The sequence below is a fragment of the Quercus robur genome, chromosome 8 (assembly GCF_932294415.1).
Source record: "Quercus robur chromosome 8, dhQueRobu3.1, whole genome shotgun sequence".
Lineage (NCBI taxonomy): Eukaryota > Viridiplantae > Streptophyta > Magnoliopsida > Fagales > Fagaceae > Quercus > Quercus robur.
Window position 1 is genome coordinate 58,002,238 of NC_065541.1, and position 15,981 is coordinate 58,018,218.

A 15,981-nucleotide genomic window follows, 5' to 3' on the forward strand; every position below is an offset into this window, starting at 1 on the left:
GATGAAAAGAGAATTACAATTGTGTTTTAAATCCACACAATTTGTATTCTCTTTTGGTGAAAGGAGAATTATGCATAAAGTTGTGTATAGTGTGTACAAAAAAGAATTCATATATTACTTGACTTTCTTTTCTGAGTATTTTTTTTTTTCTCTTATTTACATTGAAAGGAAGATAGAGAAAATACTTATTATGATTCTTTTTAGTTATTATTATTATTGGCATATTACATATAAGAAAATATGCGTCAATCCTTAATCCAATTGATCCAACCCCGTTTGAGACCCGACCCGGTCGCTAGGTTCCACCGAATAAAGTTTATTCCGCTGATTTTAGAGAAGAAACAGGCAGAAGATCAGAAGAGAAGAGTTTAAAAAAAGACAACATATGTAGATATAACCGGTAATAAACCCGTCCGGTGCGGGCCCCATTATCCATCCTTCACAAAACAAAGGAAAACCACCTCAGCAACCTGCTCCTAGTCCTATGTACTATATAAACACCGCTCTTCTCTCTCTTACCACCTACTCTTCCATTCCACTGTATTTCTCACCTAAGTCCAATCTTAATCTTATATTTCTTTCTCACTCCCTGCTCTTCGAAATGTCAGGTGAATTCTTTCGTTTCTATACCTACTACTAGTATGCATCTCTTTCTCTTTTCATTTCCTTTCCACTTTGTTTAGATACATGTAATTTAATTTGGTCATTAATTTCCGTGCTCTTTAATTAACCCTACACACTCAAAACCGTATAAAAAAAAAAGGAAAATTCAATTTAGTTTTGTTCATTTGCTGTTATATTGATTATTAATGAACAAAACAAATGGAAGTATGACCAAATAATGTTCAAATCTAATCTACCGAAGCAAAATATTGTTGTATACAATTGATGTTAATTTTTTTTTTTTTTTTAATTTTTTAGTTTGTTGTCCTTTTTAATTATAGGTGTAAAGTGTTTGACTTGTATGAAATATTTTCATTGCTTGGGGTGAAGCCCTGGGTTAGTGTAGTAATAAAGCCTGCTGATGCTTTTGTATATATGGGGTCACGAATCAGGAATCAGGATCAAGTGTAACTATTTGTCGATATTACATCATTTAATAATGTTTCATTGGGTTAATTTTTTGAAAATTGAAAACCCTACTAACTCTCTTTATTCGTAACTCGTGTGCCGGATTTCATATTAATCAGACATTATTTACAATTCAATTCATTAATGCATATTATAAATATAATGCATGCAATAGAGCATACACTAGGTCTTCTTAAGCAATGATCAATCAGTACTTTTGGGAGTAATACTGTCTCCTCTCATATACTAGGCCTCACAGGCCAAATTCATGGTGCAGTCCATAATTAAAGTGAGAGAAGGGCATGTTGCTCCAGGAGTATTGAATAATTTTTGCCTCATTTTGCCATCACTTGTCTCTACTCTGATAACCATTGGATACAACACGGCTTTTCTAACAAATCATGAAATCTAGAAAGAAAAAAGGAAATGAGAAAAGAACTCAATGATTCAGGAAGCTCAAAATACCAATGCTAGAATATTATGATTCTTGTTAAAGGAGGTTTCATGTTTTATAGACGTAAAAGCATTGTTAACTAATGTAAAAAATAACAGTGGAAGTATTTAGCTTTGTTTTGTGACACCTATAATTGAATGGGTGCTGGTGAAGGTATGGACTGATTAAGTTTTCCATTGAGAAAGCTTTAGAGGGAGTTTTTAACATGAAAATTGGAGATGGGTCACAGATTAGAATGTGATTTTTGTGGTATTTATATGATATTGTTCCCCTTAAAACCCACATTACAGAGGTGAAGGTTGTTGTTGTGTACTCTTCAACTTTCAATCTTGTAGACTAATTTGGTCAAGAATGCAAACTTCACTTTTTCCTCAGAAATTAAATAATAGTAGCAACATAATAAACATTTCATGAGGCTTTCACGAGTTTGAGTCTAATAAAAATTGCAAATTTTTATGCAGCAATGTCAGGGAAGGTTGTCCATAATGTTTTTGTATCACAGTGCTACCTACAGAATAGACAATTCGTCGGCACCCAATATCGAAGGGACAGTTGTGCCCCTTATGTGCGCAACTTGCTTCCCTTTCAAGGAGGGAAGTTGGCATGGACTGGCATCTCTTCCATGCAATTGCACACCTTATCAAAACACCAGAGTCCTTTTGTTAACAGAGGAACTGTTCACTGCAATGGTCTGTTCTAGACTCTCATTATCCAGGTTGATATAAAGTGCGAAACTAGAATTTCTAGACACCCTTAGAGTACTTGTTGTTTTCTTTCGTGTCCAGCATGCATTGGATTTTGTCCATTTTTCTTCACGCGTGTGTATTTTCATTCTGTCATTTGAATGGCCTTGTTTGCAAATGAAGCTAATTTTGTGACATGTTATTGTCTTGTTTATTATGATTCTTTAAAAATATTTTGACCTTCAGTATTTATCAATTTTCCATTTGTACTTTTTTCGCAGTTGGTCCCACTACCTCTGCGGTGCCATCTATTGACACAGTTGATTTTTTGAAGCTTCAAAATGGCAGGTAGAGAATAGTTCCAGTATCACATCTTCTTGTCTCCTGGGTACTTGAAAGTTTGCGGTATCATTATTCATTCATTAATATTCCTTTTTCTTCTTTGGAACACTAAGTTTCTAACCCTGTCGGGAGACAGAAAAGAAAGCAGGAATCTTGTCACCGAATTTAATCCCATTTTAACTTTGTATCACATATTTTTTTAAAAGCTTCTTGCATTATTATGAAGTTAAATATTTGCTAGTCATGACTTTTAGGAAACTGATGGCTTTGCCAGATTACAAATGTTCTAGTGTCATTTTTTGCCTTAAAACAGTTGTGCCCAAAGAAATAATTTTTAGTTTAAATTTACAATGCGGGAGTGGTCTGGACAAGCAGAAGATTCTGAAGACTGAGATAGCATTAAATGAAAATAGAAGTAAAACTATCAAATTTCCACCAAGTCTTGAGATTGAGAGTGTTATGTAGTGCTCAGCAACTTGTTTACCTAATATGAAATGATGAAAGGATATGGTTTCTTGATATATAGAGCATATCACAGTCAACCACCCCATCAATTTGTTACATCTAATAGAATACCGTTATTACCCCCTCAATTATTCAAAATCTCCAATTGTTAACTTTCAAACCCTTGTGCATGGAAGTACTCAACTCGTAGCAGTAACAGCTTCCTGCTGGTCGTATGCAACCAAAATATTGTGTGTGTTAATTCATTTGCTCTGACCTGTTTTTTGAACTTTATTTTCTTTATTTCCCTAGCAAGCATATTTGCTTTGGCCTGATTGGTGTCACTTATGGGCTGATGTTGCTTTATACAGTGATATACGGGGTGTTGCTGTTGCCGGTGTTGAGGGAGAGCCCGTCAACCTCACCGAACAAGTTGCAGAAGCAATAGCGGCGGCCTTTGCTGGATGGTTAGTGGAAAAAAAGAAAGCTGATGGCTCTCGACGTTTGAGAGTTTCAATTGGCCACGATTCCCGAATATCTGCACAACGGTTACAGGTTTCTTAGCCAAATATATTAGTGCTTCATTGACTATGTGCTTTTCACTGACAATTGATATATATGAGTGTGCTTTCAACGGGGAGGAACGTTCCATCCTTGAGTTGAAATGGTTCTTCTTGCTTTCTTTGTTTAATTGGATGATAGATATGAGTGGTCTTTCTATTCCTTCCCTTTTGGATTTTGTAGATTTGTGTTATTTTGCTTACTTTCTTGTGTTCCCTAAGTAAACTGCCTGTGTACCAGGGGAGCAGCTTGTACTATTTTTATTTCATTTAATAAAGCTTTATAACCTATCAAAATAAAAGTTTATATATGTGTGTATGTGAAAATTATGAATTTGGTTTTCTCCAAGTTGAAAAAGTATAAATGAAAACATGGATGTTAGAGCCGCATATGAGGTCTACCGAGAACTATGTGAAAATAACATTTGTTTCATTGTGTTAACCAAAGTTGCTTGTCTTGTTTGTTATGATGATTTTGTTGCATTGACATTGTTGTCCTTGTTTCGCTAATGTTTGTAGTCATTGATTTTTTCCTAGTGCTAGAAAATATAAAATTTGGTCTTTTGGAGGAATCTCTTTTACCCTCCAAGAACATATGAAAGAAGGTTTTAGTATCTACTACTTTCAACTGACAATTTTATAATATAACTTCCAGGATGCAATTTCTCGAGGTATTGCTGGTGCTGGCCTGGATGTTGTTCAATATGGGTGGGTGATGATTTTCTTATTGTTTTGTGTTGATCTTATTGTTGACAAATGCTTAATGATCTGAAAAAATCAATAGTTTTTGTCCCATATGAGTCCCACCACTGATGTGGTCTAGTAGGCAATCTAGCCAAAAATGTCCTCTGTATGGGTTGGAATTCATGTTCCAGATAATATCTAAGCCATTAAAAAAAAGGTTGTTCTATTTGATCTGGTGCCTTGGTCTTGTCACATGTGAATGGACCACCGTCTATCTTTGGCCATTTAAGTCATGACTATGCTTTAAGTTGTACAGATGTTAGAATTTGCTCAATTATCTGTTTACCATGTATTAGGTCCATGCTGTCATCAGGATTGCTTTTATTTTTGTTGTTGAGTTTGATAATGCTTGAAAATCACTGACGAAGACCAGTTCTGTATGTTTTTTTTGCCTTTTTGTAGATTAGCATCTACACCAGCAATGTTTAACAGCACACTTACTGAAGACCATGGATTTTTATGTCCAGTTGATGGATCCATTATGATAACAGGTAGAATACACATGTTATTCTGTTAGACTGCATGTTATCATTAACAACCTTTGTTCTGGGTCCTATTAGAAATCCTGTTACGTTATGATCAGAACCTTTTCTCTCTTAAAAAGTATCATAGATCTAAACACTTGGTGATTGGCCTTTGATCTCATTCCAATGCTTTGGCAATTTGCACGTGGAGTGAATTTGTGCTTTTAAAGTTCTCTCTCTCTCTCTCTCTCTCTCTTGGAGGTGAGGTTAATTTTACTTGATTGAAATTCTAATTTGTATGCTCTGCAAACAGCAAGTCATCTGCCTTACAACAGGAATGGATTCAAATTTTTCACAAATGCTGGAGGGCTTGGGAAAGCCGACATCAAAGATATCTTGGAGCGTGCTGCAGTTATATACAATAATTTTACAGTAGAAGGTTTGATGAATTCAAAGGAAAAAGCTTCTGCATCTATAAGGAGAGTTGATTACATGACTATATATACATCTGATCTTGTAAATGCAGTCCGCAAGGCTGCAGGAAACATAGGTATTACCTCAAGTAAACATTTTATTGTAGTAGAAATGTATTTAGGATAAAGATCTCTCCTACTACCTGAAGTGCATCATGAATAGAACTTTGAATCATTATTCTGTTTCCCATATACCTTGATTAGGTCTTGCATATCTAAAAATGCTTTTATTATTGCTTCTCTATTCTTCTTTGCTGTTACCAAGCTACCAGCGCCTCATCTTTTCTTTTTATGGGTTGTTTTCTGAGATGCTTTGACCTGTTTGCTAATTTTATGGAATTGTTAATATCAGAGAAGCCGTTGGAGGGATTCCATATAGTTGTTGACGCGGGGAATGGAGCAGGTGGATTTTTTGCTGTAAGTTTCCTATGCAATCTTATTTTGCCTTTTGACATATGATTTTGGCCTTCAGTTTTGAATTTGTAAAGACACTTGTTGCTTACATCATTTATATCAATATTGTTTATTAAGTTTTTGGGAGGTTGGCTGCCCAGGCACTATGTTGCCATTGCATATTAAAGTGTGTGCCCCCATTTATGTTGCCTTGGCCATTGCATACCTTTGTTCTGAAATGATCCATGGATACCTGATCTTAGGAACTCCCAAACTATTTTGTTGTTTTGATAAATAGTGCTATTGCCATTGGTCTATGGACCAAATGGCATCTCCTTCCTCCATAAGTGGTGGAGGGTGAGGCGAAGGGTTCAATCTTGTGCGGGTGAGTGAGTTGTTTATTTACCTTTAAAAAAAAGTAATTCTCATTGATCTTTAAGTTACTGAATTATCAAATTTTGGTTCATTTAACATAGTGTTTTATGAGTATGCTTGATATGCATTGTGCTTAGTGTTGTTATGAGTTTGCTTGATATGCATTGTGCTTGGTTTAGTCCCCTGAGGGTAATTCATGAATTATGCTTGATTGATTCATTGAGCTTTAAGTCATGTATTCTATTATTATCTGAGTGGTATCTGATATTCATGTTTTATTCAATGGTTTATCAGGCAAAGGTGCTTGAGCCTCTGGGGGCGGTTACTACTGGTAGTCAGTTCTTAGAGCCGGATGGTAATATTTAAAATTGGAAAAGAAAAATTAGTTAATTATTTTGTGATTGGTGTTTTAAATAAATATCTGTTTTGGTATCAGGTTTGTTTCCAAATCATATTCCAAACCCAGAGGATAAGACAGCAATGAAAGCTATAACTCAGGCTGTTCTTGATAACAAGGCTGATTTGGGGATCATCTTTGACACTGATGTTGACAGGTAATGGTTTTTTTGACTTATGAGACCATCAAACAACCTCATATAATGTTTATTTTTAATCAAGTTTTTTTCTTTTTTCTTTTAGATCTGCTGCTGTTGATTCCACTGGCCGTGAGTTCAATCGGAATCGTTTGATTGCCTTGATGTCCGCCATTGTTCTTGAGGAAGTAAGATTTTCCTGTTTCTGCCATCTCAAGGACCATTATTTTTATATGTGAGCCTTGGCTCGTCATTTCTTGTTCTTAATCTGTTCTGTTTGTGTTTTTTCCCTAGCATCCTGGAACAACTATTGTTACTGACAGTGTGACTTCAGATGGTCTGACCACATTTATTGAGAAGAAACTTGGTATGGAGAAATCTAAACAGCCATATTATGTTTTTTTCTTCCTCTCTTATTGATTGTGTTTATTTAACTTGCAATTTCTTCCAGATGGGAAGCACCATCGGTTCAAAAGAGGCTACAAAAATGTCATTGATGAAGCTATTCGTTTGGTAGGATAAATTGTGCACTTATCATTGTTGTTATAGACTTATAGTTTGATTAAAATTCACATTACTTAAGTAGAAAAATCTTGAATCTGAGCTTTGAACATGACAAGCATCTTTGTCCTTGTACACTTTGATTTTATATCAGAAATTTGGGACTACTAATTATAAATGGGTTCAGTGAAAATTCTGGGCCACTAGTATTTTGTGTCTCTATTGACAATTAGAATGAAAGCTGATAATTAAATCAAAGGATCTTTTGCTAATGCTTTGTTAAGCCTTGCAGTTTAAGATTTATAGCAGCTCTGTTTGATTCCAAGTTGATTATCTTCTAGCACATAATACTCTCTATAATTTTTTTATTTTTTGGTCTTGCTTTATTGTTTATTTTTGCCTATACATTCTTTTGATCATTGGAAAATTTTTGTCTTGTTTTCTTACGCTAACCCTTCTATGTAATAATGATCAAGTGTTTTTCAAATTTGTGGTGTGCCACATTGCAGCTTCTATGACCCTCTTCTGACGTGTTAATTGCTGACAGAACTCTATTGGTGAGGAGTCGCATCTGGCTATTGAAACCAGTGGCCATGGAGCTCTCAAGGAGAATAACTGGCTTGATGATGGTGCATATCTCATGGTAGGACTTTTATGTCACATGTTAGTGAAGTTTCTTTTTTCATGTATGGTCAGCTGCCCATTTAGTGGCAAACAACTTGGATGCATATATCTTTTTGATAAGTAAAAGGAGCAATTAATCAAGATAAGACTACTATAGTAAACAGGATGTATATTAAAGTAACTCCAAAAAAAAAAAAACCTGAATTTAAAAGATCAGCAAACTCTACAAAAGAGCAATAATAAATACTTGCTAATACTTCCATCCAATCAGACAGTTTTTAGGAATATAGATTTGAGCTAAATCACTGCGAGTTCAACTCCTTCAAAGGTTCAATTATTCCTTTCCCTCCAAACAATCCACATAAGACATAGTGGAATAACCTTACCATACTTCCTTTGCAACAAGTGAGCAAATAAACAACCATTTTCCATCTTTAATAATATTTTTCTGTTGTTTCTTAACCTTGGTGGTAATTTTGCAGGTCAAAATCTTGAATAAGCTTGCTTCAGCCAGAGCTTCAGGAATGGGTGGTGGCAGCAAAGTTTTAACTGACCTGGTACAGGGTCTGCAGGAAGCAGCTTTTGCTGTAGAATTAAGATTGAAGATCAATCAGAATCACCCAGATCTCAAAGGAGGGTATGCCACTTTATATGATTTCTTTTTATAACCTTTTTCCTGGGTGTATCTGATGTGAAGTCACTGATAAATTTAAATGTACAGATCTTTTCGGAACTATGGAGAGGCAGTGCTGAAACACTTGGAGAACTCTATCGAATCAAATCCAAAGCTTCAAAAAGCCTCTGTTAATTATGAAGGGGTAAGATTAGCCCATATTTCAAGATGAAAATGAAAAAAAAAAAAAAAAAAAAAAAAAAGGTTAACTAGGATCATTTTTTATTGTTCAGGGCCATCTTATTATGATTTATTGTAGATACAATCATGACTGACTAATTGGACAGTTGTTGTGACATTAACATCACTGAGTTTTCTTAACTCAATCTCTTTCATGTGGTTTTAATGCTCCTTTACTGTACCCACAAAGTTATCTCTTTGTTTTACTTTCCAATAAGGAAGGTGATGGTGTCTTCTTTTTCATCGATTATGATGGTTTTAGGTTTTGGCTGCTGAGACTAAGTTTTAAATAGTCATGACAAGCATATCGTGTATGGAAAGGTAGTTGGAGTTGAATTTCTTTTATGAAGATCCAGATTGGTAGTTATGTCAAACTTTTACAGGTTTTCAATTAACGTGGAGTGATTGAAAGAGTTGGGTTCTTTTTTTTAATGGTTCATCATTATGTTGTTGTTTTCGTCATCTTCATTATCTCTATTTGCAATGTTGTGTTCTTTGTTGCAGTTTGATGGTTTTGTGACTTGTGTTTTCCCAATTTGTTCATGCAAACAGGTCCGAGTTTCTGGCTTTGGGGGTTGGTTCCTTCTTAGACTATCACTTCATGATCCTGTGCTTCCCCTTAACATTGAGGTAGACTAGTCTTCATGAGTAAGCTATTATGGTCATTATGAAAATTATGTTAACTAATTCAAATTAAACACACTGCAGGCACCAAGCAATGAAGATGCTGTCAAACTTGGGCTTGCTGTGCTCACTGCTGTTAATGACTTCTCAGCTCTAGATAAATCTGCCCTGGACAAATTTGTCCAGGTATCATAGAGGAGCTATCCAAGCAGCGAACTCTGAGACTTATGTCCACCTTTGTCTTGAAATGGTTGTACCCCTCAGTGAGGCTGATCTGCAACTTTGATGCTGGCTAATTAGATGCTATGAAGTTCAAGGGTCTTGGAGACAATTGCCTCAAGATGCCACTAGAATATTGCAATATAAATGAGTTTTCCAGGCATAGAAGTTCAGATATGAATAATAAAAAATTCCGAATGACATGACTTCTTGCGAGATTTTTATCATCGTTGTCATTGTAATACATTGCAGTTTTGGATTGCTATGTAGTACGTACTCCGACTTTCTTAACCATCCAGATTTATGATGGGCACCACTGGCCTCCTTGATTGTATGATGTCTGCAGTTAGTTTTGTGTTGGAAGGTTTTAAACCTTGTATCCTGTTGAGTAGGTTCCAAATGTTCGTGCGGCAAGTAAAGAAACATACGAACTGTGCATGGTTCCATCTTTCAGTTCTTTTCCAATGAGAATACTATCATCATAGAATGACTTGGTAGATTCTACAAGACTACAACTTCTTGCTGGGCGGTATGTTTGATAGCATCTCTCTCATGAGGGAACTACGCCAATAAAGATGTGATTTTAGACATGGCAATTGCTTTGAGAATATTTGAGATTCTATTACAGCGTATGGGGCTGATGTAAACTCATTACTGTAGCCGGCAATGCCTTGGATTCTCTATAATTCAGTTAACTAGCCAAACCCACTGCTGGTAATAGTTTGCTATTTGGATTAGATCTCAGGAACGTATAGCAAAACATACTACAAAGTAGTGTCTGGATGAGAACTGTTCGAAGTACCTGATCAATGGCTCCTGTAGTCAATGTAAAGCTTCATGTGTTATAGACTCTTTAAGTATTTCTAAGATCTAGTAACTACTCGGCGCGAGTTGAGTGTTTTTAGGAACTAGTAACCACTCGGCACTTGATCAAGGTGACCATAGGCCTTATCTTCAAATAAACTCTTTTCTTTGGTACAATGGGAAGGTTAAGCCCAGTTAAAGGGAAACAAATTGAGCCTAACTATAATGTTTCTAAGGCTGTAATTAGCTAACCAATCTACACGACAATTTCCTTCATCCTTTGGAGTTTTTAATTTAACACTCCCAATTCCCAATCCCTTCTTATAGATCACTTGTGACCTTGTTCTCTAATCACCAAATGTGATTTATTTTTATTTTTTTAGGGGGAAAAAAATCAAACAATGGAGTGAGTGATTTCTAAATCCTACTACTCTTGCACCCTTATTAAGTTGAATGGACACCTCAAATTGAAGGAAAAGAAGTATCCATTGAAAATGTATTTTAAGCATATATGCAATTATGCATCATCTTTCTCATAGCATAGCATGTGTATCCACATGGTTGAACACACACTGAGTGAAAATACATGTATCCACTATATTAGATAATCATTGCTAAACTAAAAAGGAAAGGAGCATCCACATGTGCAGGCAAATATGCTCCTAACAAGCTTGGTTTTGACTTGTGTGTGTTTTACAAGAGCTGTATTAATCATACAAACAACTCAATGGCACATCAAAAAATAGACATGCGTCCATGAATAATACATTGCAACAAGATTGCAGCCAATACCTTCAGTTAATCTCATTATCTATCTATACAACAAACTAATTTCAACTATCCTACTCTTTCTACTATCTGTTGTAATGGTTATTTCTGTTTCTAACTTATCACATGCTCATGGCGAATCTGTGCTGCAGCTGACGTGTTAAGAAGCTTCATCATGAAGCTGAACCTAACATCTGGAGAGGTCTTGGGTTGGGGCCAGTTTGCTCCTTCTGGCACCTTAATAGATCTGAAACCCTGGCCTTTATACAACTTTGTAGCCCCAGGATTGTTTAAGTCGCAGTGCAATGCAATGGCACGGCAGCCCCAGCTCCTGGCTTGAGCCTCAGCTTTTGCTATGAGCTTTTTAGCTATTCCTTTGCATCGGAATCTCTCCCGAACAGCAACATTTGATATATATGCAATTCCAGTCCTATGATAAATTCATCAGTGATGCACTTGTGAGGAATAATTAATTAAATGGACCATAAAATTCAATCTCCTCATTTTCCACTAAAATCTATAGAGAACTTATTTTTTGCTGCCCCCCTTCCCCACCCCCCCAAAAAAAAAAAAAAAAATCTCTTCTACCACCACAGCTATATGATTTCTGCTTTATAATTTCTGAAGAACATGTATACAGTGAATAAAAAATATAGTTAAAAAAAAAAAAAAAAAAAAGACTTATCCTTTCCTTTTTTGAGAGGTATTAAACTCTCATAAATTATGAGATGTAAAAGAGCTAGTTTTGCAGGAGGGCAGGGAACTATAGAAGAAAGATCAGCCAAAACCAAGTCAAACTACTGCCTCAATATCTTTACTAATTACTATATAATGATCATTATAAAACCATAAAGATCATTTTGAGCTATCAGTAACTACAGCTTCAAATACAGAACATATAGTGATTTTCATAAATTTAGCAACGATGTGTGGCACAACTAACAGAATTAAAATCACATATTGTTTCAATTATGAAAAACATGATTGACTATGAGAGCACCAAACATAAACACATAATGGTCATATTATTTCAGTTATGAAGCACATGATTGACTATGTGAGAACTGAACATAATCACATAATGGTCATATTGTTTCAGTTATGAACCATGACAAATGCCAATGATCATTGTTAGAATTATAGTTAAGTGATTAAATTCACTAAAAGCCTAAGGCTTTTGGGACAATCAGTAATTTGACATGGTATTAGAGTAGGAGATCTTGAATTAGATCCTTGTCTTTACTCTACCTCCCATTTAAAATATTCAAAATCTCTTGTGTTGGGCCCCTCACTTATCAAGGGAAAGTTTAGGCCCATATGTGAGAGGGAGTGTTAGAATTATGGTCAAGTGATTAAATTCACTATTTCCTAAAAACTTAAATTTTTGGGACAATCGGTAATTTAACAATCATATTATAAACAATGACTTTTTTATCCAGCCTAGCATTCATGGATGCCTATTTAGGTGAATCTTCATTTCACAGGATCAAAATGTTTGTTTCTTATGTGATTCAATCATCAACTATAAAAAAACAAATGGTGGTTTCAAATAGTATAGATATCTGGGCTATGGTGCATCTAGAAAGTTACTCACCAGAAGAAGATGATAAAAGTTCTAATTGGCTTTATTTTCAATGAGGCTGCACAAAGGCAACAATCAACATAGCTAAAAAGAAGGAGATCAATTCATCTGGAACTTAGTTGCACACAACTTAGATGGCTCCGCAAGATTTTTTACTAGTCAATAAAAATTCAATAAGGCCAAGAGTATATAACAAAATCACCTTCTCTGCCGGAGTCGTCCTTTCCTTGGAAGGAAATCAGCCACAGTATCAATTGTTAAAATTCCAGCCACATACCCCCTATTGAGACTGAATTTCCCATCAAAACTACCAATTTTGAAATCTTCGGGTCCAAAAAGGAAGGTTTCATCAGCAGAACTACCAAGTACAGCAACCAAACAAGTTCTCCTGCAACCATCAGGTACAGACAATCCTGCTAGCATTGCCACCAGCCTATCAAGCCTCAGCACAAAATCTAATGGGAAGTTGTATTCAGGGAAGAAAGAGCTGCAGTGGGTCTCAGCCACTTCCCAACAGTCCTCTAACCTGGCCTCCCTAACAACAATTCCAGGAGACACAGTGGGAAATAAATCAACCACTTGACTCGCTCGGCAAACTCCTGCACCCAGAAAACATAGTTAACCAAATAAAACCTAATGGTGCAAGTAACCCTAATTATTTAAATGAAAACTATGAGGTTCATTTCTTTTTTCTTGTAATTCACCGACTCCAACACTCTGGTGGGTTGCCAATGAAAAAAAAAGGCCTCACTCATCTAAGTATAGAAACCAAACCTAAGGAGCAAGAAACAAATAAAAATTTGCATCACATTGATTGATGAGGGTTATTTACACTGAAATTTTAAGACTAAATTAAGCTATATATAAACTTTACATGATGCACAGTGCCTATTTTAGAAGAATGGATCCTAAATATGGAAAATGGGAAGAAGTGCAGTGCTGCCATCAAAATTGATTCACATTGCTGTGTCACTGGAACAGCAATTGTAACTTTGACCAGATTTCAAGATCTAGTTTTCCTGCCTGCTAGTAGCCTAGTACAATTCTTAGCAATGGTAGCCATAATTTATCTAAGATAAATTGCCCGACAACAAGCTTTGCTTGACTTAATTTTTGCTCCTTCCTTATCCTGACAGTTAAAAGGGGGGAAAAAAAAAGATATCAAAGTCTCAAAGATGAGTTTCATCTTTCTTGTTTACTTTAAGTTCTCAACACCAAGGTAAGCTGATTGTTGCACCACTTCTTATAAATTGATAATTCAGTGTTGCCTATAAATGTGACAAAAGAACAAAATTGGTGATTCTTCTTTAAAATTTGGAAGCCAAAAAAGTCCAAGCTAAAAACTTAAACCCACAAAATATTAAATACCCAATAGTGCCGGTGATGTTTCAGATCCAGCAGCTATGTATTCTCAAAGAAAGATATAAACTTTTTACATAGGCACACACATGTAAATTGAGAAAATATATGTAAAAATTAATAAGGAAAGTCACAAACTTTTTACATGTACACAGATGTAAATAGAGAAATATATATGTAAAATTAGTAAAGGAAAATTGGGGTACCAGATTTGGAGGGACAAAAGGGAGAGAATTCATGAGAGGAGCGATGATGATGAGCCCTTGGAGTGGAAAAGAAAGATGGGTTTTGTTTTTGTGGCTTCTTCTTAAAAGTAAGACAAGAAGAGGTGGTTTTAGACGAGTTTACAAAGGTTGAGGTTGGGGACACTGAGACTCCAAGTGGTATGCTCCGCATTTCTTGGAGGATTTCTTAAACTCTGTCCTGTCCCTCTCTTTCTTAAGCTAAGCAAAAGCTAAACAATCGGAGATTCTGTTTGGTTGATGCTCCAATGACCCATAAGTTGCTACGTATAACTGACTTACCTACCACACGTGTGTTTTTGCTGAACTTCAAAATTGACGGATTGAGACGCACGTGTAAGTTAGAAATTCAGGTGGTGAGAGTGAGACTTGTCCTTTATGTTTTTAGTTTTACGGAGAGAATCACGGCACTAATAGCGCAAATATTACTACTATTTTTATTTTTTATGAACAAATATAATTGGGTATTTGTGGTTGAGCAAAACTACATTAAGGTGTAAGAAGCTATGACAAGTTTTTTTTTTTTTTTTTTTTGAGAATGAACTATGATAAGTTCATATGTAAGAAGTTAGCCTGACTTTATTTATTTCTTTGATGGGTTTCCATTTATGCATTTCTTGAATGGAAGCAAATTGATTATCAATGTTTAAAAACCAAAGTGATAGGTTCACCGTTAGAAGCAATGCCCCCACTAACAAGAAAGTATCTCTACCGTTGGACGTATGAGGCGTATGTTTCACTGACATTTGGGTCTTATAATTAGATTTATGAAATGCATAAAAAAAAAATTTCATTCACTAACCCAGTTTTCAATATTGAATACAAATTATTTATCTTACTTTTTGTGTACTATTTCATACTTTATCACCTATAGTTTATAATCAAAGTTTAAAATAGAGGAAAAAAAATTAGACATATGACATATCACAATTGATAGACTCTCGTGTGGCACTAGGCATAGACAATATGAACACTATCTGATATGCAAGAATATATCACCTAAGCAACCCCAAACACATCAGTTCAACCAAATTGATAAAAAAAAAATGTTTATTACAATTAGATTAATCTCAATCATAGTTTTTTTGGTTGTTATGATTAATAAGAATTGGAAAATTTTAAAGCTATTACTAATTTTACTACAAAAATCCAACGAATTAGTGTGACAATAAATGTGTTAATCCAACTGTTACTAATTGTAGTTATTGTAGCATCACTCTAAAGAATTATACCAAGTATAACTTCTTTTTTGAGGAACTTACCAAGTATAACTTAAGCATAATTTTTTTTTTTTTTTGATAGCAACTTAAGCATAATTATATGTTAATCCAGCTATAAAAGGTCGTACCAAGGTCTAATATAATATTTAGAAATAATAAAAAAAATACATTATATTTGTGTGAATCTTTATATTTGAAAAACATTGACAGACAAAAGTCTGTTTATGAATAATTTTTTCTTTTAAGTATTTTATCTTATTTGTTTCTATACAGCTTTTTAAATCCTTAAATTTTTTTAAAATAATTATGGTTTGACCAATTTTCAATAAATAAACAAATAAATTTTAAATTTTTTTTTTTTCCAAACGCACTTTATTAGACTGGTTCACCGTATTCAATTAAAGGAAAAACCCATCCAATCCAAACTGTAGGGACACGATTCGCAACGAACCACAACAGTGTTGGGTTCGCACGTAAAAAGGCCCAGACAATATCATTTATAGAGAGTGGGTTTGAAAGGCTAGGCCTTGGTCACCCGGCGGTGGGTTTTTTTTTTTTTTTTTGTGGTGGTCATACATGTTTAAGGTGTTTTCACCCTTGGAGTTTTTTCTCCTAGAGGTGGGTTGGGAGGCCCTCACTTTTGGCCATT

General features: G+C 35.1%; 2 protein-coding genes across 4 annotated transcripts; one reads left to right on the plus strand and one right to left on the minus strand.

Moving 5' to 3' along the window:
- Positions 1 to 370: 370 nt before the first annotated feature.
- On the plus strand, positions 371 to 9,670 carry LOC126697254 (uncharacterized). 3 transcript variants are annotated; one of them, XM_050394161.1, is made up of 18 exons: positions 371 to 639; positions 1,987 to 2,214; positions 2,490 to 2,556; positions 3,366 to 3,549; positions 4,210 to 4,262; positions 4,701 to 4,789; positions 5,076 to 5,312; positions 5,588 to 5,652; positions 6,298 to 6,358; positions 6,440 to 6,557; positions 6,643 to 6,724; positions 6,831 to 6,903; positions 6,988 to 7,049; positions 7,585 to 7,680; positions 8,144 to 8,298; positions 8,383 to 8,479; positions 9,067 to 9,144; positions 9,223 to 9,670. In XM_050394161.1, the coding sequence occupies exons 2-18, from the start codon at positions 1,989 to 1,991 to the stop codon at positions 9,331 to 9,333; spliced, it is 1,854 nt and encodes a 617-aa protein (XP_050250118.1). In that variant the 5' UTR covers positions 371 to 639; positions 1,987 to 1,988; the 3' UTR covers positions 9,334 to 9,670. The 3 variants fall into 3 exon arrangements, with proteins under 3 accessions (XP_050250118.1, XP_050250117.1, XP_050250119.1); XM_050394160.1 differs by having other exon boundaries at positions 372 to 608; XM_050394162.1 differs by lacking the exon at positions 1,987 to 2,214 and having other exon boundaries at positions 374 to 608.
- A 1,064-nt stretch (positions 9,671 to 10,734) lies between these two features.
- Positions 10,735 to 14,364, minus strand: LOC126697255 (uncharacterized). The gene is made up of 3 exons (XM_050394163.1): positions 14,077 to 14,364; positions 12,714 to 13,110; positions 10,735 to 11,359 (listed from the first exon to the last, which is right to left on the minus strand). The coding sequence occupies exons 1-3, from the start codon at positions 14,264 to 14,266 to the stop codon at positions 11,044 to 11,046; spliced, it is 903 nt and encodes a 300-aa protein (XP_050250120.1). The 5' UTR covers positions 14,267 to 14,364; the 3' UTR covers positions 10,735 to 11,043.
- Between the last annotated feature and the right edge of the window lie 1,617 nt (positions 14,365 to 15,981).

Bases quoted from the DNA above. Each gene is read 5' to 3' on its own strand.
- LOC126697255 (XM_050394163.1), bottom strand. From the start codon at position 14,266: ATGCGGAGCATACCACTTGGAGTCTCAGTGTCCCCAACCTCAACCTTT. The intron at 13,111-14,076 runs GTACCCCAATTT...TTCTGGGTGCAG, and splicing joins CTTTTGTCCCTCCAAATCTG to GAGTTTGCCGAGCGAGTCAA. The intron at 11,360-12,713 runs GTGATTTTGTTA...AATTTATCATAG, and splicing joins GGACGACTCCGGCAGAGAAG to GACTGGAATTGCATATATAT.
- LOC126697254 (XM_050394160.1), top strand. From the start codon at position 485: ATGTACTATATAAACACCGCTCTTCTCTCTCTTACCACCTACTCTTCC. The intron at 3,550-4,209 runs GTTTCTTAGCCA...TATAACTTCCAG, and splicing joins TATCTGCACAACGGTTACAG to GATGCAATTTCTCGAGGTAT. The intron at 4,790-5,075 runs GTAGAATACACA...CTCTGCAAACAG, and splicing joins TGGATCCATTATGATAACAG to CAAGTCATCTGCCTTACAAC.